This window comes from Pieris napi, chromosome 19 (assembly GCF_905475465.1).
Source record: "Pieris napi chromosome 19, ilPieNapi1.2, whole genome shotgun sequence".
Taxonomy (NCBI): domain Eukaryota; kingdom Metazoa; phylum Arthropoda; class Insecta; order Lepidoptera; family Pieridae; genus Pieris; species Pieris napi.
This window is the reverse complement of record NC_062252.1, coordinates 8,841,777-8,869,611: the sequence shown is the minus strand read 5'-3', so window position 1 is coordinate 8,869,611 and position 27,835 is coordinate 8,841,777. Positions and strand designations below refer to the sequence as shown.

The following is a 27,835-nucleotide window of genomic DNA, read 5'->3' as shown; positions in this document are numbered from 1 at the left end:
TATCTATCCTCTATTTTCGCGGATTGTCTGTTATTGTCGCGGACTTTCAGTATCTCCATAGTTCTGTAGTACTGTCTGTGGAGGCATCTAGGACCTTTGTTTCTTCACGACTTACCAAGGAAATAGAACCAGGAACCGAGTTCAAATTTGCTTAACTCATCAATTACCAAAGTAGCTACGTGACGGACTGTGTTTTGATCGTGGGAATATAAAGGTATTTTGTACTGAAATTTTAGAAGACAAATGACATATGTGTTATCAATACTCGGCCACCCAAATTGGCAGTGATGTCATGTAATTCAATGTATGATCTATGTCAGCAAAGCTCGGGCCCCAATAAGGTCATCGTTCGATATAAGCGCCTCTAAATTGGTACATTATCATATTATCGCTATTTCGTCATCAAATAGATGGGATCCGCTCTTTAATTGAGAGTTATTGAAAAATGGCTCCTACCCGCAATATTTAATTCAGTATGACGGCATTTTTATACTTGTTATTGAACATTTACTGCAAATATTTTTTATATAAAATTCTCGTGACACATAGTTCGTTCCCATAGTCCTCCGAAACGGCTCAACCGATTCTTATGATTTTTTATACATATTCAGTAAGTCTGAGAATCAGCTACTATCTATCTTTCAAATCTATAACTATTAAGGGTTGTCCACCTCAAAATTTTTTTTTGTTTTTATTTTTTTATGATACAGCATACAAAAATACAAACTCTACGACCAACCCCTATTTTTTATTTGTTAGTTAAGAACTTATAACTTGAACTCTTGAGGTTTATATAGAGAAAAATCACAGAAAAACCTAAAAAATTTCATACCGGAATTGAACAGTCTTTGGGGTAACATAGCAAAATGTTCCATGTTGGTATGTACTAAAAAGGTAGGCTAATATCACACTAAGGAGGACCGAAGTTCACGGGGGCAGCTAGTTTTTTTTATAAAAACACAAATTACGTATATAGGCTTAAAAGGGAATCACAAGGAGCCTTTATTGATGTTTCTTTTCTTTTATTGTATGAAATACTTAAGTATGTAAACTTAAAAATATTCGTATATCTTTACCAAAACACTGTAGGGAAGTGACGTCATCCCAAGCAGTCAGTAAGTTGTTTCACTACTAAAGTTCTTAATTGACTTTATATATTGTGCCATGTGAAATTTCACATAACCTAACCCAGTCAATGACCGGTAGTAGAACCCAAGAATGCAACCCCGAGTTCAGTCATGATGCGCAGGTGATACACCATCTGGTGTCCACGTGTCGACGTCGATATTGATCGGCAATTATCAAGATTACGAATGGTTAGAATTGGGAGCTTAAAAGGTGTGAATGTTTTTGATAGTTAGCTAATTTAGTGGCAAAAAACAAAACGGTTGTATTGCTACTATAACGAAACGTACGTTTAAACGCGGCCACTCCCTTTAAGTGAAGTTAGCCAAATAACATTCGTATACACTTTACAACATTATACAGAATAGAAACATCAGAGACAATGAGATACCAAATCTATGGATTCTGAGATCGTCAAACTATCCAGATCTCTCACAAATCACATAGAAATTACACTAGCCAAATTGGATTTCGAATCTACAGAGCCCTTACTGCGTATCCTGGTATGACTTTGAGGTTTCAAATACACAGACACAGCGCACGATCATAACAACTTTCAGCTACACTCTCAAATACATGCTCATACAAACCCATTCACAGTCTCAATCATTCACTCATTCTTAATTTGAACACTAAATTTTTTTTTCTTTTTTTAAACTGTCTTAAACATGTACCATGTACCACCGAATAATTGTTTAGTTACCCACAACACAGGGCCTGCCTAGTGTGGGGACTAGCGATATATGAATTCTGTCATAATGTCATAAATAAAGTTTTTATTTAATATTGTTATTAATGGTGGACCCTTTCGAAACGGTTAGTCAATTTACGAGAAGCTCGACTAAGTTCTTTACTCATTTAACACTTCTTTCTCATAAAGAAGAAACTTTTTAACCGGATTAAAGTTATGTATTATTATAAATTATAATAATACATAACTTTAATCCGGTTAAAAAGTTTTTTCTTTAAATGTGTAAAGGTTATGTCAATAAAAGACAATACTATACTTCTTTCTCTGTGTATATTTTAAACATGCCAACTTAATGGATATATTCTAATATATCTTGTCTATTCTATGACGACTATTACGAAATCTATTTGTTTAATAAATACCGTACTGTAGTTCAATAAAATCTAATAAAAAACTTATCTACATTTAAATCAATTCGCAAAATACTATCGAAATTCGATCAATGCAATATCTGTAAATAGAACACAATATGTACGGGAGTACACGCGTCGCACCATCTGCGACCCCCACACAATACCACGTTGATTGTGCAGCTGCTCGATAAAGCTTCATGCTTTGAAGCATATAAATATGATAGCGATGTTTAGCTTGTCAAATGTTTCATTAACTAAGTAGTGAATTACTATTTGATACGTAACTAAAGAAATGTCTAATCTAGGGTAGGTATAATTACGTAAACTTAACTTTGATTTTAGTCTCTTTCTAGCCTCTTGAGCCGTGGGGTTCATGTGCACGGGTGGAAAGATTACCTCAGAGCTGGTGCTTCGCTCAACGAATAAGTATCCCAATACAGCGAGTAAATGCTGCCAGCATTCAAGGTACACTGCCACAGGAACCAAACTTTTTAAATTTGTTTTAATTTTCTATTTATCTTTGTTTAATATTTATTATTATTACTATGTAAGAATATTGTAAATACTGTATATTTGTGTGTTGGAATTACGTATGGGAGCGTTCAAGTACCTATTACGTAACGTAGTTTGGGGGGGGGGTCCTTTTGTAAAAGGTTACGATACGGGGCGGGGATTAAATTACGCGTTATCGTTAATATTTTTTTCGACTTACACCATATAATAGTAACTAAAGAGTCACTACTGTACTTGGGTACTGAAAAACGTTACGGCGAGTTATATGGGGGAGGGGGTGTCAATAATCTCCAAAAATTGCGTAATACTTGAACGCTCCCTATTTTATAGAGAATAAATGAGAGAAATTATATCAAGCTAAAAGGTTACTTAAACTTAAACTATTCATACTTACCCAATGTACATAAAAATACATTATTTAAACTTACAGACAAAAACTTAAAGCTAATGATTTAGTAAGCACATGTCAAGAACAAGATGTTGAAGTTTCTTAAAATATGATCCAAAATAACTGTTTATTCTTATTTGACCGTAACCTTGGATGGTACCCGGGGTTAATTGTATTGAGTGGGTAAATACAAGAGGCTAATAAACTACGCAGAAATATTTCTGCACTAACCCATTTTGAAGTACAAATATGTATAATGCTATTAAGGAAGTCAATTTAATTAATAGGTACAGAAGATATCCCCACAATTTCCGCTCCTTATCGCGTATAACTGTTCTAGTTGCATTGTTTATAACTGAGTAATTAATTTACAAAAGCTAATATAACATAGCATAATAAAAGAGATAAAAATTTGAAATTATTGTGACGCTAAGCGAATGGTTACATGAGTCAATTGTTTATGCTCTGCACAATTACTCCAAACATATTTACTACATATGTTTGAAACTCTCTTCCAGTGACTCTTAACTAACAAATGTTAAGTGAATATTAGTAAATAAATTTTTAGAAAAGGCTAATCTATTAACTCTAAAAGCTCCAAGTCGTCATAATATTAGGTGATTACATTAACAGAATGGCACAATAGCTTAGTGCCTACTATACATTACACTTTAGTTTCTTTATCAACCATAGCCAAGAGTACAAAAATAAAATTCGTCAAAACAAACCCGACTGGCCTATTGAAAGGCCAATGCACTTTACAAATGCATTCAAACTTTTTAAATCTTTCCCCTAACGTAAAATTAAACCATTAAGCAGGTTTTAACAAAGAATATGCTAATGGTACCATTTCTTTTAAGATTCATATAAATTTCACACTTCAGTGGTATACAAATAGAAACACGATTTTTATTAAATATCTTCAATTGTTTTATGGATTTGCCCTACCTATGAAGGCTGTGGCGCTATGACTTAGGATGAATAATACAACTAAAACCATTTTGGTTACTAACACTACATTGATACTTCGAGGCTACGGGTGTGGGTAAAATGATAATAAGTAATAGGCTTTTATTGGGCCCTACTCTGACGAAAGCTGCATGAAGTAATCTTGTTATATTAATTACTTATTTACCTGGTTTTGATATCGATGTATTCTTATCATATTCTTTTTTCAGTCAACTTTATTTCTGTAGCAATCTAGTTAAGTTTTTTCTTATGACTCAGATATTATCCATATCACAGGTTCTTAGCTTGGAAACCAGTCTCACAAATCCTTCTCAACTGTAATAGTATTGTTTGTTTAAAATATTATATAGGACAAAATATGACGCCAGTATGACACAGTGCGAATACTTCCTAAAACCTTTTTTCTTCAATTTATTCTTCGCGATCAAAGAAGCAATCAAAATTGTCAATCAAAATTCAAAAGGTCAATACACTATGGGAACTCATCCCATCTGTACTGAAATTTGTACACGCACCAAACTTGTCCTATTGTCCACAAATACGAGCCCCTTACGGCTCGTGGGAATTTCAAGTTTCGATATTAGTTCGTAATAAGCCCTCATTGAATCCTTTACGGCCAATAAATTGCAATTACTGTTTTCTATGCAATTTCATCAACCCCTAACATTTATCTAAGACACCATTTCAAGTACGCTTAGCTGTCATAATGAATTATTGTATTTTAATACTGAAACACAAATACACAATATTCTGAACATAATTTATAAATAGAAAATTTAAACATATTTATAAAGTTTGGTCCCTGTGGCAGTGTACTTTTAATGCTGGCAGTATTTCCTCGCTGTATTGAGTTATTCGTTGAGCGAGGAAAGCATCTACCCTCCTACGGCTCACGAGAACAAAAAGATAGTTAGAGGAAAGACTCTTATATTTGAGTTGGTAATTAACAATGTTATGAAAGATAAGTGTGTATTACCACTATATTAACAAACAATTTATCTTTGAAACAAAAAAGGTGTTTTAAAACAGAAATATTGATTGCCCAAAGTTGTTTTGGGCAATCCATTGTTTGGAATAGTCAAAATTGGAATCAATTAAGAGATACGGATCTCTTATATTAACAAACTAACCTCTAATCAATACTTAATTACTAAACCTATTTAAAAGGAGGAGCAATTTAACACCAAAATGTATTTATTTAAAATCAAAATCAACTGTGAATTAACCAATTGAATAATTCCACCTCTTAACAGGTGTCACGTCACTTGGGGTATTCAATTGTATACAATTTTATCTACCATAATAATTTAATGAATCAGCATAATTAGGTCATTTTGTTACCCAGATATTCCCACGCATCCCTTCAAGCATTAAACAACGTGCAATATGGCCGACACGGTTGTTGGTGCCTAAACGTTTAATTAATAATGTATTAATTCTATGGCGTTGGAGAGTATTGCGAGTGAAACGTATTGTATTTCATATGATGATCTATAGTTGTATAATAGAAATCTTTGTTTGTTTTGTCAATTTTATAATACAATGAGTATTATTATAATAAAGTGACTAATTATAATTTTTTGGGATTGTTATATATTATTTTTATCTATTTTTGAACCCAGCATTATGATTCGTAGCTTAAGATAAGGTTTTAGTCTTTATTTTGGTTTTGTAATTGTTATCTGTAGTGTATTTAATTTAGTAACTTTTGCACTTTAACCTTACTGTTAAGCGGCCGTCTGTTGCCGCCTTAATTTATGTGTATGAATATATGTACCAAATATGTAATGCAAGTATTAATCAAAATAAATATAAATATTTTATAATAGTAGTATAACCCTTGACAATGTTAAGCTGAAATTAGGATGGGAATCAAGAAAAGTTCTTTGAAGGCTCGGTAAGAACGTTAGTTACTTAATTCACCGGTATAACAAGTAGTAACATTTTGACAGACCCGCCATTAAAGACAAATAAAAAAAATATTCAGGGGCCTCATAGCCTAGCGGTCTTATTAAGTGGCAGCTAGGTGAGGGGTACCGGGTTCGATTCCCGGTTCGAGGGCAAGTTTTATTTTATTTAAATTTGTTCTCGGCCTTTGGGAGGGTTGTGCGGTACCGGGCGAGTGCTTAAACCGTACATGGAGAACACGGTCGAATTTCTAAGACAAGCACGAATTATAAAAATCTTATATACTTGACGCTGGCTAATGCACAATCCGTGCCAGAGCCATAAAAAAAAGACAAAATTCAAAATTGTATTTGAAAGAAATTGAAACATTACACAAAGAACAGTTGTTCAGACAAATTCCTTTTCCTATTACGCTCACAACTTGAAAAGCCTTAAAATCGATTGGACCATATGCCGAACGGAAATTCATATGCCCATAGTGAAGTAGATAATAAAATACAAAGAATATAGGGGTTTCCTTAATGACAAACACTTAAAGGCCCGCATCTTAGACTTGGCATTTTATCTATGTGGTTAGACGATTTTGCAACCAGGCTTTTAACCTGTTATTTGTTAGGGCTATTGACACAAAAGGTTTCCAAGAAAGCAGAAGACATTACCGTCGCTCTCCGAAAATAATGGGAGTTAAGTTAGCTTTGCTTTGTTCCATAAGTTTAAGTTTTGTCTAAGACATAAAGTTACTTAGAAAAAACTTATTACTTGCGTATGCACTTCTTGCACTTACCTTATCTAACTTTACTTTTCGTTGTCTGAAAGAGATCGCTCGAAAGTGAAAAGGCCGCCATTTTATTTAATTATTTTAATTGTAATGTATGTCTGTATTACTGCATCGAAGTGTTAGTAAATAAATAACTATACACATTTTATGAAGACAAAAACTACTAATTAGAAGTTCAATTTTTTTATGTATCGAAAAGTTCGTTAATGCCTTGGCTACTTAGTTTCATAAAGTATATAATATTTATAATGAACCAGGCATTTACAGCTAAACAAATTCTCATATAAGTACTTAATTGACATACAAGTTTTGTTTCAGCGAAAATGTTACTAATTTGTTGTTTCCACTATCAAATTGAATGTATTTTAAGCTACTAAATGTCATGTCTGTTTCAAAACGCCACACGAGTTTAGCACTCCCCAAGGCCATCAGTTTCCGACCCTCCCTACCTTCAAGGATCAATAATTTCAGAAAAAATATGAACTTCGACATATTGCGAACAGCCCATGTTTCTTATTCATCTCTTGACGGAACAAAATAGCTAGACAAGACTTTTAGTTACCCCAATTTCTTTGTAAGTGTTACTTCTTTGAAACAGCTGGCATTGAATTGTACCACGTGGACAAAATGGGGAGGTTTTTTTAATACAAAAGATGTATTCAGGTACGTAGCGAATTTGGTTCGTCAAAATAATTTCGATTTCAAAAGTTTCCTGGCATTCCTTGTATATCCTTTAGCCTACATTATTCAAAACGAAATTACTACGAGTTTTTTACTTTGGTCGCTAACTCACCGGCTAAATATACCATGGCTTAAATCTAAGCAGTTAACTCAATTCGCAAAGGTTCGTGAAAGGAAAAAAAGAAAAATAAATTTTCAGAAAGGTTTTGAGGCTTTGATCCTGGCTGCGCTTCCAAATTGGCAACGTTGCCAAACGCAAGTCAGTTAACTGCCGGGACGTCGCCATGGCATCCCGGTGCGTTAGCGGCCTTTAACTAAATAACATCGAACAGTTTTGTATTTGGATCAAAACGGAACATCCATCACACGCGTAGACTATTCAAAAAGTATGTTTTGAAGTGTCTTAGGGTGAGATTCTTCAACGCGTATTAGCACGATTTCTTTTATTTTGAAATCAATCATTTTGACGTACCTCCCTCCTCCATATTCTAATTCGTATCTCAAGTCATAATCTCATCTTGCTGTTAACTTCATACTGATAAAATGGTTTAACAGCTGTCGCAAGATTAAATTTTCTTTGACGTTCATAGAGGCTTAAGTGTCAATTCTTAAATTCAGACCTTCAAACAGTGTACGTAATTTCTTTTTATATTTTATAGTTGTTTTCTTTTATCATTGTTTTTTTGTACTTATTGATTTTCTGGTCGTATCCGCATGTTGTAGGAACACTTTTTATTGTTATGTATGTACGTCAATTTGTTTATTTGTATCATGTGTTTGTCCTAATTTTTTGTGGTCCAAATAAAATCAATTAAAATCTTTCAAAGTATGTGTTTACTTTACAAAACTATACGTGTACTAACGAACCATGCTCGAGTATTGTTATCTTTAATGGACCAAATACAATATATAGAGCCTACTCGATCAAGGAAAAATTTCATAATATTATGAAATCGACCCCTATTAATCGGAAAAATGAGTCATAAAACAAGCACTGTTATTATAGACTATTTCTATGCAATTGCATCGTGTGAAAGTTGCGTCCTAAAGTCACCCCAATTATATCGGTATTCTGCCTGCATTAGATATGCATGGGGTTGGTTTTATCGATATCGATACTTTGCAAACATCGACTTATAGAACTTTATTCGCTCAACTACAGCGAAAAAATGCCAGCAATTAAGGTCCACTACCATTGCCACCATACTTTTTTAATTGTAATTTTCTATTTATATTTTTTTTTATAGAACAGGGGCCAAACGGACAAGAGGACATCTGATGTTAAGTGATACCACCGCCCATGGACACTCAATGTCAGAGGGCTCGTGTTCCCGGTCTATTAGGAATCTCTCTCTAGGTACGCTCGTTTTTTTGAAGGATTCAGTGGGCAGATGGTAATTATTATTATTACCATGTAGGTTTCATAGGATTTCAGAAAAACTTATCAAGTATTAAAAATTCGAAAATCGTACGTCAAATAAAATAGTTTTGTCAACCCGGATTTCAACACTATTCGTGTTATCAATTCTTATCTCTGACATTTGGCCTTTTAATTAAAAATTTCTAAGCAACACTAATATAAACAATACTTTTAATATAGTTAGTAAATGCCGCTAATCGCAATAAAATATCATCCCCATATGAATTTTCATGTTTTAGACTTAAATAGAGTAGTAGTACTTTCATATATGCTTCAAAGATACAAGAAAATATGTCACAAATTTTAAACACATACACATCATAATATAAGAACATATCAAACTAGTAACAAAAAATAAAACAAGCAAAGAATAAAACACTAAACAGAAACTTAAATCTCATTAGGAGCGTAGCAAACAAAATTACGGTTAGAATATTGTTAGTCAATTGTAAGAGCGAGCCTATTCACTGGAGCACAAGTAGCAGATGAGAGAGCCGTAGATATAGAAGACTCTAGGATTAAAAAGAAAAATTTAGCAAAAAGGTCTGTATAGAGTTAAGATCATTTGAACGATGTTATTGCAATAGATATTCTAATGCATTACGAATTAATATTTTATCGATAAGCAAAGGTCATCACTGGCTTACACCTTGTCTGACATCTGCAGATGCACGTGAAGTAATTATTGTGCCTTCGGGGGAGCCACCCTCGGTCATTGGTCGTTTACCCCTAGGAAGGGGGTCGGTCAACCTACATGTTCACATGAAGACATTTTATAATATGGGAATACGTAATGGTAATTAAAGTTTTTTAGCTTCGCAAAATGTTTCCGTAATGTAATTTACAAAATGGCGATAAGTATTCGATTTTTAAACAATTAAAGATGTTTTAGAGACAAAATATAACTAATTTGGAATTTCCATTCATGTTACCCTATTTATTATGAGTTTCAATAAATAACGCGATAACTCGTTTTCAATCGGAAATGTTGAAATAGCTTAACAAGGTGTATACATAACATAAGTTACTTAATACGACAAGTCGGGGAAGCCAAAGAAAATATATTAATTTTTGAGTTGTTCCAGAATAAAGAAGCTGACAATTTTTACAGCTGAAGAAGAGGCGTTCGCAACTTAACAACTTTCATAGTGAATATTAAAAGCTAGACTATCTCTTCGCTACCGACGATTTTAAATTGTTCATTCTACAGGTAAGAACGCTGCTTCCATGGTCTAAAAAGTGTGAAATTATCACCATAATTCGAACGAAGAAATAAAGTTTCGTACAGACCGCCCGGGTAAATCTCTATGGTATAATCTACGAGTCATAAATATAAGAAAAATATAAGTAACTAGTGGACCCGACAGACGTTGTCCTTGCATGATATTTCAAGCAATTAGTAAAGCAAAGTATGAAAGTACAGACTGCAGCGCCATCTGGCGGGCTGATTTGTGAATCTAAACCATTCCCAGATCCCCTTGAAAACACACAAAAAATTTCATCAAAATCGGTCCAGTCGTTTGAGAGAAGTTCAGTGACATACACACTCACAGAAGAATTATATATATAAAGATTTGGAATTTCCATTCATGTTTTCCTATTAAACAAAGATAAATGAGTTTCAATAAATAACGTGATAACTCGTTTTCATGACCGGAAATGTTGAAATAGCTTAACAAGGTGGCTTAAAATAATGCCAATCTTGGGCATGACTTCATAATGTCGTAACATTAATAAATAAAGTTTGCGACACCATTTTTTGTCCAGCTACTACAATATTAATTGAGGGGATAAAAGAAGAATAATAATAATCACTATTATATAGTATTATATCCATTTTATATTGGAAAGTCTGTTAAAATCACCTGTGATAATTTTTATTATAATTTTGGATAGACTTTTTCTTATTCTTTTTTTGCGACTGAGGCGAAAACTACCTGCTGTACTCTCTGACAGAATGTCCAGCACTGTGGAACAGTCTGCTCCTCAGCATTATGCTGAGCCAGGGCCAATTACAACCATAGCACACACACATTACACGCTTAAAACGTACCTTGTTCTTTTAAAAAAAATGTTATCTCTCATTCTTTTGTTTTTTTTATTATTGTTATTTTGTGTGTTTTGTTAGTAATAAATGTTATGTCTATAACATAATTTCGCTAAAAAAGTGGGTAGGTACATATTTTCAATACTTATACTGTGTCTTCAGAAACTGATAAAAAATATACTGCCATAAACGAAATACTTACATCAATCAGAGACAGAATTACTCTAAAAATCTTATGTATTTTTTATGAATGTGTGTATAACTATTGATATATAGAAGTTTTATGAAATTTGCATCACTGGCGTAAACCAAATACTAATTTCAAACACAAAAACATGTCACTATTGTATGTACTCGTATTGTGTCGTTCGTCTGGAACTCTATAAGTTCTAGAACAACTAATTCTTAAAGCCTCAAGTTTTAAAACTGGATATCATCTGTGGTGCTATTATTTTTATGTGGGTAGGTACATATTTTCAATATTATTGGTATGTCTTCTGAGACGGATATAGATGTAATTCTATCCGAGACAGGATTATTCTAAACATTTTGTAAATTCCATTAATTTATGTTTATATATAGGGGCCGTTCAAGTAATACGTAAGCACTATAGGGGGGTCTTTGATTTTCTTATTTAGTGATTACGTCAACAGTAATTATTTACTTTTTTACACATATTACCCACACATTGTCTATGTTTGAAAACGAAATGCATTTTAGAGGATACCTACAAAAAATAATACGTTTATGTACAATTATTTTGAGAGCTTTGCTTACTTTTGCTGACAAGAGGAAGGGGGGGATAAATTGCAGTAGATCTGCTTACGTAATACTTGAATGGTGCCATAGAAGTTTTATTTAAATATGTATCACTCGCCTAAACCACATACTAATTTCAAACACGAAAACATGTTACTTTAAGCAAAAACCTTAAAGGTACCTTCGGTACGTGAGACCTTGCTAAGATTCAAGGTTTCGGTAAGCACGCAGGATAAGAGTTGAAGGCCGTCGCTTATTCAAATTTGATGGGTAGGTCTACGATTCGTAATGGCAAATTGTTACTAGCCACTCATAGAATTCAGAAAGAAATGAATTAACATTTAGTACATTTCAATAGAGTTATTTAACTTCAAAGATATACTGTTCAACAATAGCTTAATAGACAATAAAATTTGCTGTACAAAAAGGTTGTTAAGAGAAATAAATAGTACTTAATCATAATAGTGAATGGTATACGCACATAATTTACTTATTACGAAGACAATATAAACGGGGAATTAGCCAAAAAATAGAGAAATTTTTGAGTTGTTCCCAGAACAAGGAAGCTTTATCTAATTGCTTAATCAAATGGAAAATAAAATTTTACAGCAGACGAACAGTCAGAGACGTTAGCAAATACATACTTTACAAATTTCATAGTGAATATTAAAGGGTAGACTATCTCTTCTCCGACGATTTTTAAATTACTACGCCCACGGCGATGTTTATTATATCGATACGCTGCTTGGACAATGGAAGACCATTGTCTAATAAGTGTGAAATTATTACCAATTGAACGTGGAAATAAAGTTTCGTACTGACCGCCCGGGTAAAACTATGGTATCTACGAGTCATAATTACGACTGGTTTTTTCGATATAGAATCCGGATATCAGCAACAAGTATTCGCGACATTCATATTAATAGTTTAAAATGTCTAAACAGATTTGTAATATGAACAGCCAGCTAATGGATAGAATAGTCGAAACTTTGCGCTAGCATACTTCCCGCATGTCAAATCCAATATTACCAATACGAATTAATTACGAATCTTGCCCTTAATCGCGTCTCACACGAGTACAAGGAGAATCCTAATAGTCTTAAGGCCGATTTACATTATCATTAGTGTTTAGGAGAGTGCTTTAGGATAGTACTTTAGTTGAAACATGTAAACGCTACTTGCTTTAGTAAACGCTACGCTAAAGAACTTGCCTTTCAAGTTGTACTAAAGCACTCTCCTAAACACTAAGATAATGTAAATCGGCCTTTAGACTAAGGCCTGACGAGACTTGGGGTTCACATAAAGGGGCATACAGAATAAACACCATTTATCAGGGTTATTTTTATCATGTTTCGAACCGGTTATATGACAATTCCGGCTCAGGTTTTGCGATTTTGGAAGTGTATGTCAATTAGTATTTATTGAAACAGGTAACAAGAGTATAAAACTGGAATATTTGTATAAAAAAATGTGAGGCCATGCTGTAGTTTTCAGCTCATTTGCCTTAATACAGAGAGGTTATGAGTATGAGGGGAAGCAAGGCATTTTAACAGAAGAATAAAATGTATTGTTTAAGAATATATAAATGTATATTTATTTTATTTATTTACACTTCGTTGCAAATAAAAGAAACACAATACATAAAAATTATAAGGGATGCAACGGGCGGCCTTATCGCTAATAGGCGATCTCTTCCAGGCTATCATTTTATCTATCACAATATATCTGCCACAAGACATCAAATATGAACAAATAAAATATCCGATTTATTGGATTTCTAAACCTAGACTTCATTCTAGTTACTGATTCATATTAATGTATCAGTATTATATAATAAGTATGTGAATATATACACTTTAAACTAGAGCAATAACCATTACAATAGAATTCAGTCATGCAGTGGTTACAATGACGGGTCTTTTTAGTTTTGTTTCTATGTATAACACATTGCATATGACTACTGATAACAAAAGTATAAATACAACCTTTATGTACTTGCATATGGACCTGTATAATAAGCAACCATCATCATAATTTAACACACACACATCTTGAGATGTTGGGTCAATTCATAGAATGTTAGTGAATAATCAGGATGGCTATGAAATAACCTAAAACTCTTTAAAACAGGGCTAAGTAGATAAACCTGTATTTTTAAATAATCAATACATTGTATTGCAATAGGTGTTTTTGTCTTACATTCACAGTATAATTATTGTAAATTAATATTAACCCAATAAGAAGCTTTAGAAAATCATTCATTATAACATCAACTAGTTACCTAAAATTACCTACTTTAATAATCAGTTTATGTAATCTTGATTAATTGACAACTAGTTATAATACAATATAATTGAGAAAGAAGTGGGAATAAAAACTTTAGCAATAGTTAAAGTGAAACAATTTTATACTTATAAAAAGTTGGTTTTATAACGAATAACAGAATTGAACCTGTCTTTTTATGTTTTAAGTAACAGCAACTACTTGCTGACAGGAAAAAATTTAGCTAAATTGTTCATTGTAGTATGTTATCAACAACATAAAATGATGATAAACATAATTGCTAAACTAAATTAATTATTTTTAAACAAACATTGATACTTTTATTTGTACAATCTCATAAATAGAAACAGGATGACTTAGTTTATAGCCAACTGTATGTTCCAACCCAAGTTATTGTTTTGAAAGAAATAGATGTGTAGATGTACCTACAAATAATGTCTAATTTGCTGGCGCTTAAGTGTTATTAGTAACAAACACTTTAGCAGTACTCGTAACTTGCTAGCAATAATCAAATCATAATTCAGTAGAACTTAAATAAATATTTCACTGTTTAAATGTTTCAAGATAAACCTAAATGTAGGTATATTTATTTTTTAGCAGCAGCAGTATTTATTTTTTTGCACTATTAGAGGTCTTTAAATTTTAAAGACCATTATTACATTTTAAAATCGAGAGAGGGTAAAAGATAATAAAATATTTCTATATTGCCTTATCATTTCAATCTTTTACATATGATCAAAAAACTTTCGTAACAAATGAAATCGAAATAAGACTTACTTTCTACGGCGACCGGCAGGTTTATTATCCGTGAGAATGTTGTAGGATTCACCAAAAATCCGATATTCAAACTCGTCATCCTCAATATTTTGATATTGCATCGCTTAAACACTAATTAAGATACTTGTTACGAAATAAACCACCCCTAAAAGACTTTAATAACATCATAACAAAAGACACTTTTAGCACGTGTTATTAATCATGTCAATAAATGACATTTATGCATAGTTTTCGCGCCAAAAAGTTATTTAATCATAGATAATATTTTTTTCTTATTTTCTATTTGGGCCGGGGTCGCAGATGCGACAGGATACGGCCGTAGCGCGCGCGGAGCCGGACTGACTATTCACTATAGTGAACATTGAACAAAGCGTTCGGCAAAGCACGGAAACCAGCCAGTTTTTTTTTATTTTGCCTCCCCGTTTCCTTTGATGTGTTAGGGCCGCTTCACCCCTCGTATTAAATACATTATAATTAATTTTGTTGAAGTTGTATATCTGTATCTGTTCTCGTAATATAATTTCGATGTATATGACTCAATAATTAATCGCAATAATTTTTGGAATAGTATAAAATTAAGGACGCCGTAACTTGTGGCCAAGACATCTGGCAATTCGGTCGAAATACTAGATTAATAATGAATTAAAAAATCTATACACAGAGCGCATTTTTTAATAAGAATTGTCTCTATGTACTCACGGTTCTTCCTTGAAGGTGATGCTGTAATCTTCTCTTTCGCTTTTATTGAGTTTTTCCTTTAATACTTTCAGCCTTTCAATTTGAAACTGCAGATACGATTTTGTTCCTTGCTCGCCACTGTCAAGAAACAAGATTTATGTTTTTTAAATAAGAAAATCATTACTATTCTATAAATTATTGTAGGTAAGTAGGCATGTGGTTCAGAAGTCATCATTGGTTATCGATGATCAAAGCCTAAAGCAATATAGATTTGCAAAAAAATATTTCTAATAATTAATTGTATATCCATATATATAACACATAATAATTTAATCCTAGTAAGCTATAACATATAATACGAAAATATGTTACGACGCATTCGCGCTTAAATCGCTAAATCAGTTTTAGTTCTATTTGGGTATATAAACAACAACAGTGACAAATCGCCTCTATTCCCTTATTTTTGTATAATCGATCATTTTCATTTTAAAATCGCGAGTTACATAGCAAGTTTTAAATACATATAACAGAATAAAAAAATTCTGACGGGATGCAATTCAATTGAATAAAATCTAGTAAATGAAATTACGAAGTAATCAGCGATTCCTGTATTAACGTAAAGCAGCATTGGTGAAAATCGTAATGCCTCACAATACATATATGTACGAGGTATTTTAAGAAACTTAGAATATTGATATACATAAAATTTATTTTCACTGGAAGTTAATCAGATCTTTTCAAATAACCTTTCTAGCCTAGTCGTCACATCAAAACATTGATATTACGACATAAATGTTTATATTTTAATTTTCAATCCAGTTTAATCATAAACATCGTTCTTTTATCAACATCACAGGTATATCGAGTCACTATCATACTCGACAAAATGCGTCTAAGGACTTGAAACTCGCTGTTGCATAATCATGGACGGCATTGAACTCACCTTAATGCAAGCCAATATAAATAGCTTATGAACTCAAAGAAAATAGAGTAACGAAATTGGGAATTCAATGAAAATCAGTTATATATCCGTTGACAAAATAATTATTTGAAATTAATAGTGGGCCGTTAAATATAAAATTTTAAAGATCGAATAAGAAAGACGTTAAACCGACAATTTGATTTTATTAGAATGCGAGAAAAACGTTCAAAATATTGCTATTCAGCCAGTTATTTGTGATGAATTAAAAACAGAAAAGTGTGTAGTTAATTTTAACATGTAGTGAATGGGATAATTTCTTCTTAGAATGCAGTTATTTCGTATTTTGTGGTTATGAAGTGACGTTATCGATCGTGCCTTATATCATTTACTTACTTAGATTTAGCATCCTCCTCCATAATACACATATACAAATGAGGCTAAGCGAACTATCTATTTGTTAAAAATTATTTAGTGTTGATTTATTGAAATTTCATTACACGCGAAAATCTAGTGATTTGTTTTTCCAAAAAATTTCACCGTACGTTAATATTCGTTACAATCAAACGAGGACATTTATTATCTCTTTCTAACACTATGTCCAATACACGATAAAGGGAGATAGATATATAATACCGTAAATAAACTTATCATTGAATTGACGTTCCATGAAGCGCCATGTTCAAAGGAAATGCACCTATATTGTCTATGAAATATAATTGCCCGCCTGAAAAAAAAAATACCCTAACTCATTTTATAATAATTTAATACTAAAAAAAGGCTAAGCAATATATTATGTACAAGAAAAAATTTATCCATGGTTTAAATAATGTTGATAAAACCATGGGTAGTTAAAACAACCGTTTAAGACCAAAGCTTGCATTATATTTGTCACTGCTATCTATGATATGCTTATGAAATGAAGATTTGGATGTAGGACATTTCGTATATCTGTGCACAGATGATCTATGTTTAATTGTTTAGCGCGAACGGCGAAAATAAAAATTTAAAAAGGAAACTCTAGTTTTAGTTTTACCTTATAATAGATTGTCAAGAAGTTGTGATATTTTAATTTCTAACTATAAATTCTAACGGCAACAATATAAGTATGAAATTCCGAGCCGTAATGGTAGACGCAGGACCTATGCGAGAGTTCACTAGTGAGTTGATATCTTTGAACACAACATGTTCAATTACTTGAAAATAACTTGCTTATCTTGATCATAAGTTACAAATAGCTCAATCTACTATCAAAGATTGTTATTTCTTATTATCTTTTTTCAGATATAGTTTCAACAATATCAAGATTGTCCAAAGAATGTATCCTTAGATTATCTTCTGACAAACTTTATTTAATTGTGAGTGAAGATAACAGTGGTCCAACTCCACCGATGTTGTGGTGTGAAATGCCTCAATCAACTTTTTTTTTAGAGTATCAAATAGTTGGAGTAGATGATGAATATAAAGACATCTACTTGGGTATAGTGTCAGGTATTTAAACTTAATACCAAATATTCCTTAAATTAATTAGATAAATATATCAATTTTATATAAGCAATTTATAACTAGTATGATGATCTATGATGTCTAATTTTAAATTGTTTTTTCTTTATAAAGCTTGTCCCTTGATAAAGACAAAGATTTATCAAATGTTTATATTACTATACTAAACAATATGTTATTTTATAATGTCCAATTGTTTCAGCTAATTTATCTAAGTCACTAGTAACATTAAAAACTGCTAAATGCTTAAAGATGAAACTAACTAAAAAGCAGTGTCCATGTCTCACACTAGAAATTGAAATGGTAAATTTTACTTCCAATTAAATACATTAACAGTATAAAGCTAAAAATCTAGAAATAACCACATTTTACTCTGTATTTTAGTACTAATACTTTAAAATTTGTTGTTAGTAAACATACAATAATATTAATTTTTAAAGCTAAAACATTTAATTTATTGATATTAAGAATATTTCTAAATGGTACATAAAGTGTAAAATTAATTTTGCTATTTAATGTTTAGCCATCATCTACATCACAACAGTCTAGGCAAGTAACCCATGATATACCTGTGGTTGTGATCCCAAGGAAAATGTGGTCGGAGTTCCATGAACCTCGGGTGCCCCATCCTGATGTAGGTACATATCATTTCATATATACTCATTGTGTAAAAGAATGGCGATTAAAAAGAGTGGCAGAAAGTTTATTGCCAGTTCTTCTCTTCCGTTCTACGCCCTTGATTTGAGAACTGGCAGTGAATGTAAAATTAGAAGTATTAATATGTATTTCTTTACTGACGAGTGCTATATGGTTATGGTTATGGTTTGTGGACTCGTTTTCCGCACTTAGACTCTCACTAGGTCCGTTGTACGTGAGCCCTGGCTAACTAAGCCAGCCTAACTCCTTCCAGAAGCACAGAAGCTTCCTGGGCACTTCGCAGGCTTCACGGAGCGACCTCACTGTTCCGAGGATTTCTGTACGTTGTTTAGCCACAGCCTCGCACTCCAGGACTACGTGGGTGACTGTTTCCTCTGCGTTGAAACAGCCTCTGCACATGGGGCTGTCTGTCGCGCCTAGGACATAAAGGTGTTTATTAAGGAGGCAATGGCCCGTGATTGTCCCTATCATTATTTTGAGGTTATTCCTGGTTAGATTTAAAAGTTGTTTAGTCATTCTTGTGTTAGTCACTGGCAGAACCAATTTGGATTGCCTGCAGTCCACACTTGATGACCAACGTTGGTGCTGGAGTTCCTCAGATCTCTGGCGAATCCATGTTCGCACTTGCGAGAAGGGCAAGGGTAGGAGCGGATACGGGCCTGCCGGCAACATTTCCGAGCCTCTCCTCGCAAGCTCATCGGCTGCGTCATTGCCGAGAGATCCGCTGTGTCCCTTAATCCACTGTAGGGTGACCCTGTTCGTCAGGGCTAATGCCTCCAGTGCATTGTGGCACTCCAGCACCAGTTTGCTGTTTGTCGTGTTACCCCCTAACGCCATCAGCACAGACGCGCTGTCGGATACGAGCTTAATACAAAAGTTATTAACTCCCAACCGCTTTACGCCTCTGGCTGCTTCGGTTAGGGCAACACACTCGCATTGAAAGATCGAACTGTGTATGCCTAGGGGTAGGTGTGTTTTGATGTTGAGATCTTGAGAGAATATGCCAGCACCGGAGCCGCTCCCTGTCTTTGAGCCATCAGTGTATATGCGTAGCTCGTTCGCGGTCGATCGATCACATTCCTCTTCTCTCAGTTGTACATGGTATTTCTTGTTTAGCATGTGTTGATTAACAATCCTATCGCATGGCGCAGCTATTAGCGGTTGGTATTCTATTGCCCTGTTTAGGATCGCTGTGTGTGTGCTGTAATGATTTTTACCCCATAAATCCAGTACCATAAGCCTGATGGCCGCCAATGCTGCCTCCTGCTGTATGTGTATGTCAAGGGGTGCAACTTGGAGGGCTAGCTCCAATGCTGAAGTTGGCGTTGTTTTCATGCAACCACTGGCAGCGGACAAGGCAAGCCTTTGGAAGCGCCCAAGTTTAGTTATTACTGTTTGGAGTTCTGTCCTCGGCCACCAGACTAGGGCTCCATAAGCCAGCATTGGCCTGATTACGGCGGTGTAGAGCCATAGCGTAATCTTAGGCGATAAGCCCCATTTGACGCCTAGCATCTTTTTACATTGATAAAAGGCAATCGTGGCCTTGTTTAGTTTATGTTCAAGGTGTTTGTTCCAAAGCAGTTTGCTGTCTAGAATCACACCTAGGTACTTGACGCTTTCTTTTAGTCTTAGTTCTGAGTTGAAGAGTTTTGGTAGCCTGTACGAGCCAAGAACCCTTCGGTTTGTGAACAAGACTAGTTCCGTTTTTGACGGGTTGACAGATAGCTCGTGCTGATTGCACCATCTCTCAATTACTCTGAAAGCCTTCCTCATGCGATCACATAAGGTGCTTTCAAAGTTCCCCGATGTTAGGATAGCTATATCATCCGCATACCCTACTGTGTAGAGATTGATAGCATTTAGTTCTGTGATGAGCTCATTTACCACTAGATTCCACAAAAGTGGTGAAAGGACACCGCCCTGTGGGCAGCCCCTGCTGACAACACCACGCGTGGTGGTGTTCACGGTGAACTGTATGGCTCGATGTTTCAGCATGTTATTTATCCACTCTGTAAGGGTCGATGGTACTCCACAAGTGACAAGTGCATTGGTAATGCTCGTGAAGTTCGTTTTGTCAAATGCACCTTCAATGTCAATGAATGCGCCGAGGGTTGACTGCTTTATTTTCAGTGAGTTGCCAATGCGGGATACTACGTTATGGAGTGATGATTCTGTTGATTTGCCTGAGCTGTAGGCATGCTGATTAGGATGGAGGAATTTAGCCAATGTTACCCGACTGCGTATCTCCAGGTCTCCCAGTCTCTCCAGTGTTTTGAGGAGAAATGATGTGAGACTGATGGGTCTGAAGGACTTTGCTTGGGTATAGTCCTCTCTTCCTGGTTTAGGTATAAAAATGATTTTTACTTCTCTCCATTTCAGAGGTATATAGCGGTGAGCTATGCAGGCTCGGAATAATGGCACCAGATAGTCCACTACAAGGCTCCCACCCCATCTTAGTAGGCCTGGGAATATCCCGTCCAAGCCCGCAGCTTTGAATGGAAGAAAAGAGTTGATCGCCCATGTTACCTTTTCTCTTGTGACTATTTTGTCAGCTACCTGCCAGTCGGAGTTGACGGTTGCTCTTTCCGCGTATTTCTGCCATGTCTGCTCATTGGCAATTGTACAGCCAGGAAAGTGAGTCGCCAGCAGTAGCTCACATGTTTCTTCGTCAGTTTTTGTATATGTGTTGTCAGGTTTTTTTAGGCAGCCGACCGAGTGATAGGTTTCCCTAGAGAGGCATGATTTCACTCTGTTTGCCTGGTTGTTGTTTTCAATACTAGTGCAGAAGTGTCTCCAGCACTCTTGCTTTCTAGTACGAAGAAGTTTCTTGAACCGCCGCCTAGCGACTGTATACTTGTCCCAATCCCTAGGCCTCATTGTGTTGCCCGCTCTATTGAACAGTTTTCTGACCTTCCGGCGATGTCTCTCCAGTTCGGGGCACCACCAGTTCTGTTTGCCCCCCCATCTTGGCATGGTGAGGGGGCATGACTGCTCATAGCTTGTCAGAAGTAGGGACGTTAGGTTATTTGCATGTTTGTCTATGTCTTGTGCATCAATTATTGTTGGTAATGTTAGTTTTGCTATCTCGGAGCTGACTAGTTTGTGAAATTTTCCTGAATCAGTTCTCCGAGGTATTCTTCTAGGTTGTGGTTTAGGTAGGTCCCCTTTGATTGCAAAGCGGATCCACCTGTGATCCGAGCATGATAATTCACCAGACACATGCCAGTCATGTATCTGGTCTGACAGGCCTGGCGTTATCAATGTTAAGTCAATTATGGTTTTTGAACGTGCGTTGATAAATGTTGGTTCTGAGCCGCTGTTTGCTAGGATAAGATTATTACTAAGTATGAAATTAAGCATATTCTCACCTCGAGCGTTGGTATTAGCATTACCCCATAGCTTGTGATGTGCATTGGAGTCTGCTGCTATGATGAGCTCCAGTTGCTCCCTCTCGCAGTAGTCGGCTAGAAGACCGAGTTCCGGAGTGGGCACGTCCTCGTCGCCAGGTAGGTAGGCTGACGCCAGGACAATGTCTGGAAGCTCGTTCCTGGGTAACCTAACAACTGTGAGGTCCCTTGAACATAGTTCGTTTATTAGTAATGCTGGTACATGTTTGGGTATTAGTATGCAGGTTCTTGGGTTACTTACGCGGGTGTCCAGTAAGGTTTTACCACCGGTGTTACCCAGGCCGCATATCTTGCCATTCCGGATCCACGGCTCCTGGATCGCGGCGATGGTCTTGGGGTTGGTCTCCAGCAGTCTGCGCAGGGAAGCCGACGCTGTTTGACTATGCTGGAGGTTGGCTTGAATGAGGTCAGTTCGGCGAAGGGGAGGAGCGCAGACAGCTGTCGCTGAGTTCACTCCCCCCGGTCTCCTGAAATAACTCCTCATCCGATGTTAGTTGTGCCGTCTCCATGGGAACGTGAGTCTTGGTCACTCGGCCATCCGCAGCCTTCTCCGTCAGTGACGCGGAAGGCGTTGGCCTCGGTGTCGCCGTCCCCGATGTGCTGGCAATGGCTTGAGGCGGGGCGTCAGCCACCTGCGAGGGTTCATCCTTATCCAGGATGCGGATGTAAATGTTCCCCAGCAGGTAGTAAACACGCCTGTCTTGTTTCCTGATCGTTACGATCTCGGACTCTGGCACTCGGAAGAAGAGAGAGACGCCTGTCGGGTCCTTCGTTCTCCGCTCGTGCGTCAGAGTCCACGATCTGATGTTGTAGTGGCCGTTCTGCCTCAAAAGCAGTCTCATCAGGTTCTCCGTGCTGTTAGAATAGTCTGGGACGTGAAGTAAGCATGGAACCTTGCTGGGGATTGCTGACTGAGGCCTAACTACCAGTTTGGTGTCTGTTATAGGGTTGGTGATAGCATCGCAGGTACTGGTCAGCCACCTCAACGCGTAGGCGTCCTCGCACCACATTTTTAGGACGCCATCTGCGAAGTGGGCTTTGCCCCGGAACCTGATGTCTTTCGTTTCTTCTGTTAGAGGAGCTGCAACATCCGCCATTAACTCGTCGTGCAGCTTACCTTGGATTTGTAGGCGGATGGCTTCCGCCTGTTCTTGGGTCATGTCGAGGAAGGGCTCGGTCATTACAGCAACACAGAACTCATTCGTTTTGTATGCTGCCGCCGCTTCCGCGTAACTGGCCGAGGTCCCTCCCACCGTTCGGGGTCGGTTAGGTTTTACCCTTTTCCTTTCCCCAGTCGGTGTAACTGAGTCCTCAGGCCGTACACGTTTCTGGCCCTTCACTCGTTCGTTGGTTTTCGGTTTTTTACTGTTTTCGGGTCTCGTGCTGCACTTGGAGCCGTCAGGCCTTAGCGCGGCATTCGACGCCGTCGGCTTCGGTTCCCATCTCCTGCCACCTGTTGCTCTGCTAGCTCCAGGGGCTGGTTTTGGGTTAACAGGAGGTCCTTGAGCAGCAGCTAACAGCTCCTGCCGTTCTGCCGCCCTTCTGACCCTGTTGAGCCGTCGCCTCTTTGATGAGCTCAAAACCATAGTCATGGTCGGTTCCTGTATTGCGGTTTTCAGGGCCGTCATGTCCATGGTTGAGGACGCTGCACCGGGTACATTCACCGTCTCAGACACGGTATTCCGCATCGGTCTAACCGTGGATGTCACCCCTTCAGACGCATGCAGTACTGCTGCATCATCCAGAGTGACCTCCTTTGGCTCAACCGACGCAGTTAACCTAGCCGCGACGGAGGACGCTTCCCTGTGCAGTGGTTTTGTCGTTTCTGATGGATTGGGTACGGTCCTGGGTGCAGCCCGGTTTGGCTTGTCCCCAGTCGATTCCCTTTCCTTCGATTCACTGGACGCTGCCGGGATTGGCGCATCCTTGTGAGAAACAGGGGCATCAAAGTGTCGTGTCACTGGCGCCTTGCACCGTGACCCGTCCTGAGACGCAACCCTGTGTTGTTTGTTAGATACCACATCCTTAGATGTGGCCTTGTTTTTGTTCTGTTTATTTGTTTTTGAAGCCTCTTTGTCCATGAGGTGTTAGGTAATAAATTCACCGTCAGAGCTCTCCACCCGCCACGGAGTCCTCAGTCGGGGGCGTCACTTGCTCAGCAAGCAAACGCCAGAGCTACTCCTCCGGTATAGAGCCAGTGCGTAGGAAGGCAGACGCGTCCGCACGCTGCCAGGAAGTACGGAGCTGTTCGCATCACGAGACGATGACGCAAACTCACCCCGAGTCCCGAGCCTCGCCGACGGCCCCCCCCCCACACCCCGACTCTCGCTTGGTAGCCCGCTTATGGGATACCGCAGCCGGTTGACCACAGGTAGCTAGTCCATGGCCTCCCGTGTGAGGAGAAATCCAGACCAAAGAGGCGTGTTGTGTGCAGCGCACAACTGTTCCCGGCGCACTGTCACACTCAACCCCCAGGACTCCTTCATCCCCCCGTACGGGTCCCCGCGCACGGCACAAACACGCGGGAGGTCATTTACTGTCCACCATCCTATCTTTTTGGATGATGAACTTGCAAGGACATGACCTCTCCATCCCTGCAATTAATCGCTTGGTGGTTTCAGTTGCGTCTATTACATAGGGTAATAGACCAAAAACGGGGTCGGCAACCTCGAGAAGGATAGTCCACCAAACTTGCCTTGGGGATCTCAGTGACCTGCACTCCTCCCAAGACCACGCCACCCTACCCATCAGAGGGATGTGGTAGGGTAGGTCTGCACCTGTGCTACCATGCGATGCAAACATGTCGTACTGGGAACCGTAAAAACACAGACCAGACCCTCCCGTCCGTCCGCCCGTCCTCCAGACTGACGAGTGCTAAGTGTACATTATGTTACCTATATGATTAAATGACTTTTTACTTTACTTTACTGTATTCTACTAATGTATGTCATTTAAGGTTTTATAATTTAGCTTTTAGTAATTTAGTGTAGTAAAACAGTTTAATTAAGTTACTCAAGTTAATTTGTTAAATACTTACTTTTACTTTATACTTAAATAATTGGCTGTCATGTTTCTTCCTTTATTTAATAGTTTAAGCGTATACTAAAGAAAAATAAAACACTTCACAGACTAATTACACTGTTTCTCAAGATCACTAGTATCTTATCATCAAAGCATAAAAACAAAATAATCCAATAAGACTGATTTAGTTTTTATGAATAAGGTGCTTCTAATATAACATAATATACTAACTAGAAGCATGAATATCAAGTATCAGTTAATACACAATACAATATTTATCCTTATAACTTCATTGCTACTTCAAGCTACTTTTGAACAAATTAAAATTGGATTGTTCAAGGAACTGATTAGATTAAGGAATTTAACTAATGATTAAAAGTTTACTTTGTAAGTTATGTTTTTATTAAGTATATCATATGTTATATTAACAATATGCTGTATATAGGTTTCTTATTAAAACAGGTTTTATTAAGTGAAAACCAAATCAAATTTCAGATTTCCATAGAGCTGCCAGCATTAAAACAACTACGTACAACCATAGACCGTATGAAATGTATGTGCCCTGAAGTTGTGATACGAGCATCTGCAGAAGGCAGATTAACTTTGCAAATAAAGACTGACTTGGCCAAAGTGTCTACGAGGTTTAAAGATCTGAGAGTAGAGGCATTTGAGGGTAAGATTTTTGCATTATTATTTTACCATAATTGTTTACATATTATTATTTTGTGTCATTTGTGAAAGCCTTTAATTCATAAGTTTTTTATTTAATTATTTGAACATTATAATGTAAACTGCACAGTAATATTTGGTTTGTGTGGTTATTTAAACAAATTAAAGTACATGTGTAATAGAAATAATATTCTACATACTGTCAAAATCTGTTATAACGATATCGAAGGGACTATTCATATGGTTGTAAAACCGATAGTCGGTTTGAAACAGCTGATGACATTGTTAGTGTTAGACAAGTACCTAATACTAAGAATTCAACATTAAAAATGAATACAACAGTATGTTGTTCTAAACGGTTTTGATTGTAGTTTCATCTTGTAAATAAAAGGTTCATCTGAAGCTACTATTTCAATTCAAATGGTAAAGTGTGTCACTGTTAAATTACTTTAACAGTGTCACTATAGTACATCTAAAAGTTGGTTTTGTCAATTTAGTTTATAAGCAGTAATATACCCATATTTTTCTAATAATTGTACTCTTCACATTCACAACAGTTCATTCATGCATAAATAACATGATGAGGGATGCGTCTAACCAAAACAAAAATGATCTTGAATAGCATGATTCCACACACATAGTATAATGTGTGTATTCCATACATTTAGTATTGGCTATATTCATACATAATACCATTAAATAAACGAATCTTATAATTTATTTTTTTAGGTCCAATTGATCACTCAGATTCTGAAACGGAAACTCAAATAATGGAAGATATGTCAAGAACATGCTATTGCAGGGTTGATGCAAAAAAGTTTTCCATGTTTCTAAGTGCAGATCAAATTTCACACAATAGGACTATTTGCTCAATTGTGCATAAAAAATTAGTAATTTTGTGCTTGCAAACAGAAGAAAATGTGAAGTTACAGTGTTTTATAACAGGGATTGTGTATTAAGTGTACTTTCAGATTAAAGATCTATTTTCGATGATGATAATAAATGGTTGAATTTATTGTTTTATTTATTCATCACATGTATGACTTAGTCTGTTCTATATATTTATCTAATATATAAAATTCTCGTGTCACAATGATTGTTCCCATACTCCTCCGAAACGGCTCGACCGATTCTTATGAAATTTTTTATGCATATTCAGTAAGTCTGAGAATCGGCTACTATCTTTCAAACCCCTAAATGTTAAGGGTGGTAACATTTTTATTTTTTAAATATTTTTTTTGTTTTTATTTTTTATGAACAGCATACAAAAATACATACAACCCTTAATTTTCAGCCCTCTACGATCAACCCCTATTGTTTAGTTGTTAATTAAAATCTTATGACTTGAACTCTGAGTTTTATATAGAGAAAAATTCACAGAAAAACCTAAAAAGTTTTCATTCCAGAAAACCTAACAGTCTGGGGTAGCATAGCAAAATGTTGGTATGTACTAAAAAGGTAGGCTAAGTAAAATCACATTAAGGAGAAACGAAGTTCGCGGGGTCAGCTAGTTTTTAATATAATCATGTTTGTACAAAGTACTGAAGCTAAAGGTAAAACACAAAAAAATAACCAAACGAAAACTTGTTTAATACTTAGTCTGAATTTGATTTTTTTACCGAAGTCTATTGCTGATGTTTTCATCTAATATTGTGGCGGTTGAAAAGCATCTAATTTGACTCAGATAGCCTTCACACGATGAGATAATCACCAACTTTTATATATATATGCGATCCAGTAGTATCCGTTACTGTTTTAAAAATTTTGTTACGCCATCTTTTGTTTACTTCCCACATTACGAATCTAGCTAACGCTATTTTACCAATAAAATAATGAAATAGCGAGGTGTTTTCTTAAAACAAAACCTTGCGATCCTGTTACTACAAGTTATATCTATCCTTTATGATATTGAAATTTAATAAAACAAAGATACTGTTTCAATCAAAACTTTTAAAAGCGAAGAATTTTCTAAAGCCTTAATAAACTCTTTAATACTTCGAGCTAAGTTCATTTTTGAAGTTATACTTCTTTAGGCGTGTTATGAAAAATTGATGAGAGTGAAATTTTACGATACGCGCGCACCGTGACACAAAATTAACAGAATGAAGTTGCCCATGGAAGATGCTACGGCATTGGACATAATTTAAAAACAACATTCGAATAATAATAGAATTTATTTAACACTTAATGTAATAATAAATATTAATTTATGAAATTTTTCAAATGTAA

General features: G+C 36.1%; 2 protein-coding genes across 5 annotated transcripts in view; one reads left to right on the top strand and one right to left on the bottom strand.

The window, feature by feature from the left end:
* The window catches only part of LOC125059205 (myb protein), a 62,003-nt gene extending 45,025 nt beyond the window's left edge, over positions 1-16,978 (bottom strand). The window contains exons 1-2 of one of the 4 annotated variants that reach the window (XM_047663512.1): positions 16,746-16,978; positions 15,452-15,568 (exon numbers count right to left, since the gene is read on the bottom strand). In XM_047663512.1, coding sequence (XP_047519468.1) covers positions 15,452-15,568; positions 16,746-16,777 — 149 coding nt within the window. In that variant the 5' untranslated portion in view covers positions 16,778-16,978. Of the gene's footprint in view, positions 1-14,752; positions 15,102-15,451; positions 15,569-16,745 lie in introns of those variants that run through there. The other 3 variants (XM_047663511.1, XM_047663514.1, XM_047663513.1) reach the window with 3 other exon arrangements.
* A 315-nt stretch (positions 16,979-17,293) lies between these two features.
* On the top strand, positions 17,294-26,621 carry LOC125059155 (checkpoint protein HUS1). Its single transcript, XM_047663437.1, has 6 exons — positions 17,294-17,509; positions 17,634-17,840; positions 18,055-18,155; positions 18,376-18,486; positions 25,433-25,610; positions 26,336-26,621. The coding sequence occupies exons 1-6, from the start codon at positions 17,458-17,460 to the stop codon at positions 26,563-26,565; spliced, it is 879 nt and encodes a 292-aa protein (XP_047519393.1). The 5' UTR covers positions 17,294-17,457; the 3' UTR covers positions 26,566-26,621.
* The last annotated feature ends 1,214 nt before the right edge of the window (positions 26,622-27,835 follow it).

Bases quoted from the DNA above. Each gene is read 5' to 3' on its own strand.
- LOC125059155 (XM_047663437.1), top strand. From the start codon at position 17,458: ATGAAATTCCGAGCCGTAATGGTAGACGCAGGACCTATGCGAGAGTTC. The intron at 17,510-17,633 runs GTGAGTTGATAT...ATCTTTTTTCAG, and splicing joins ACCTATGCGAGAGTTCACTA to ATATAGTTTCAACAATATCA. The intron at 25,611-26,335 runs GTAAGATTTTTG...TTATTTTTTTAG, and splicing joins GAGAGTAGAGGCATTTGAGG to GTCCAATTGATCACTCAGAT.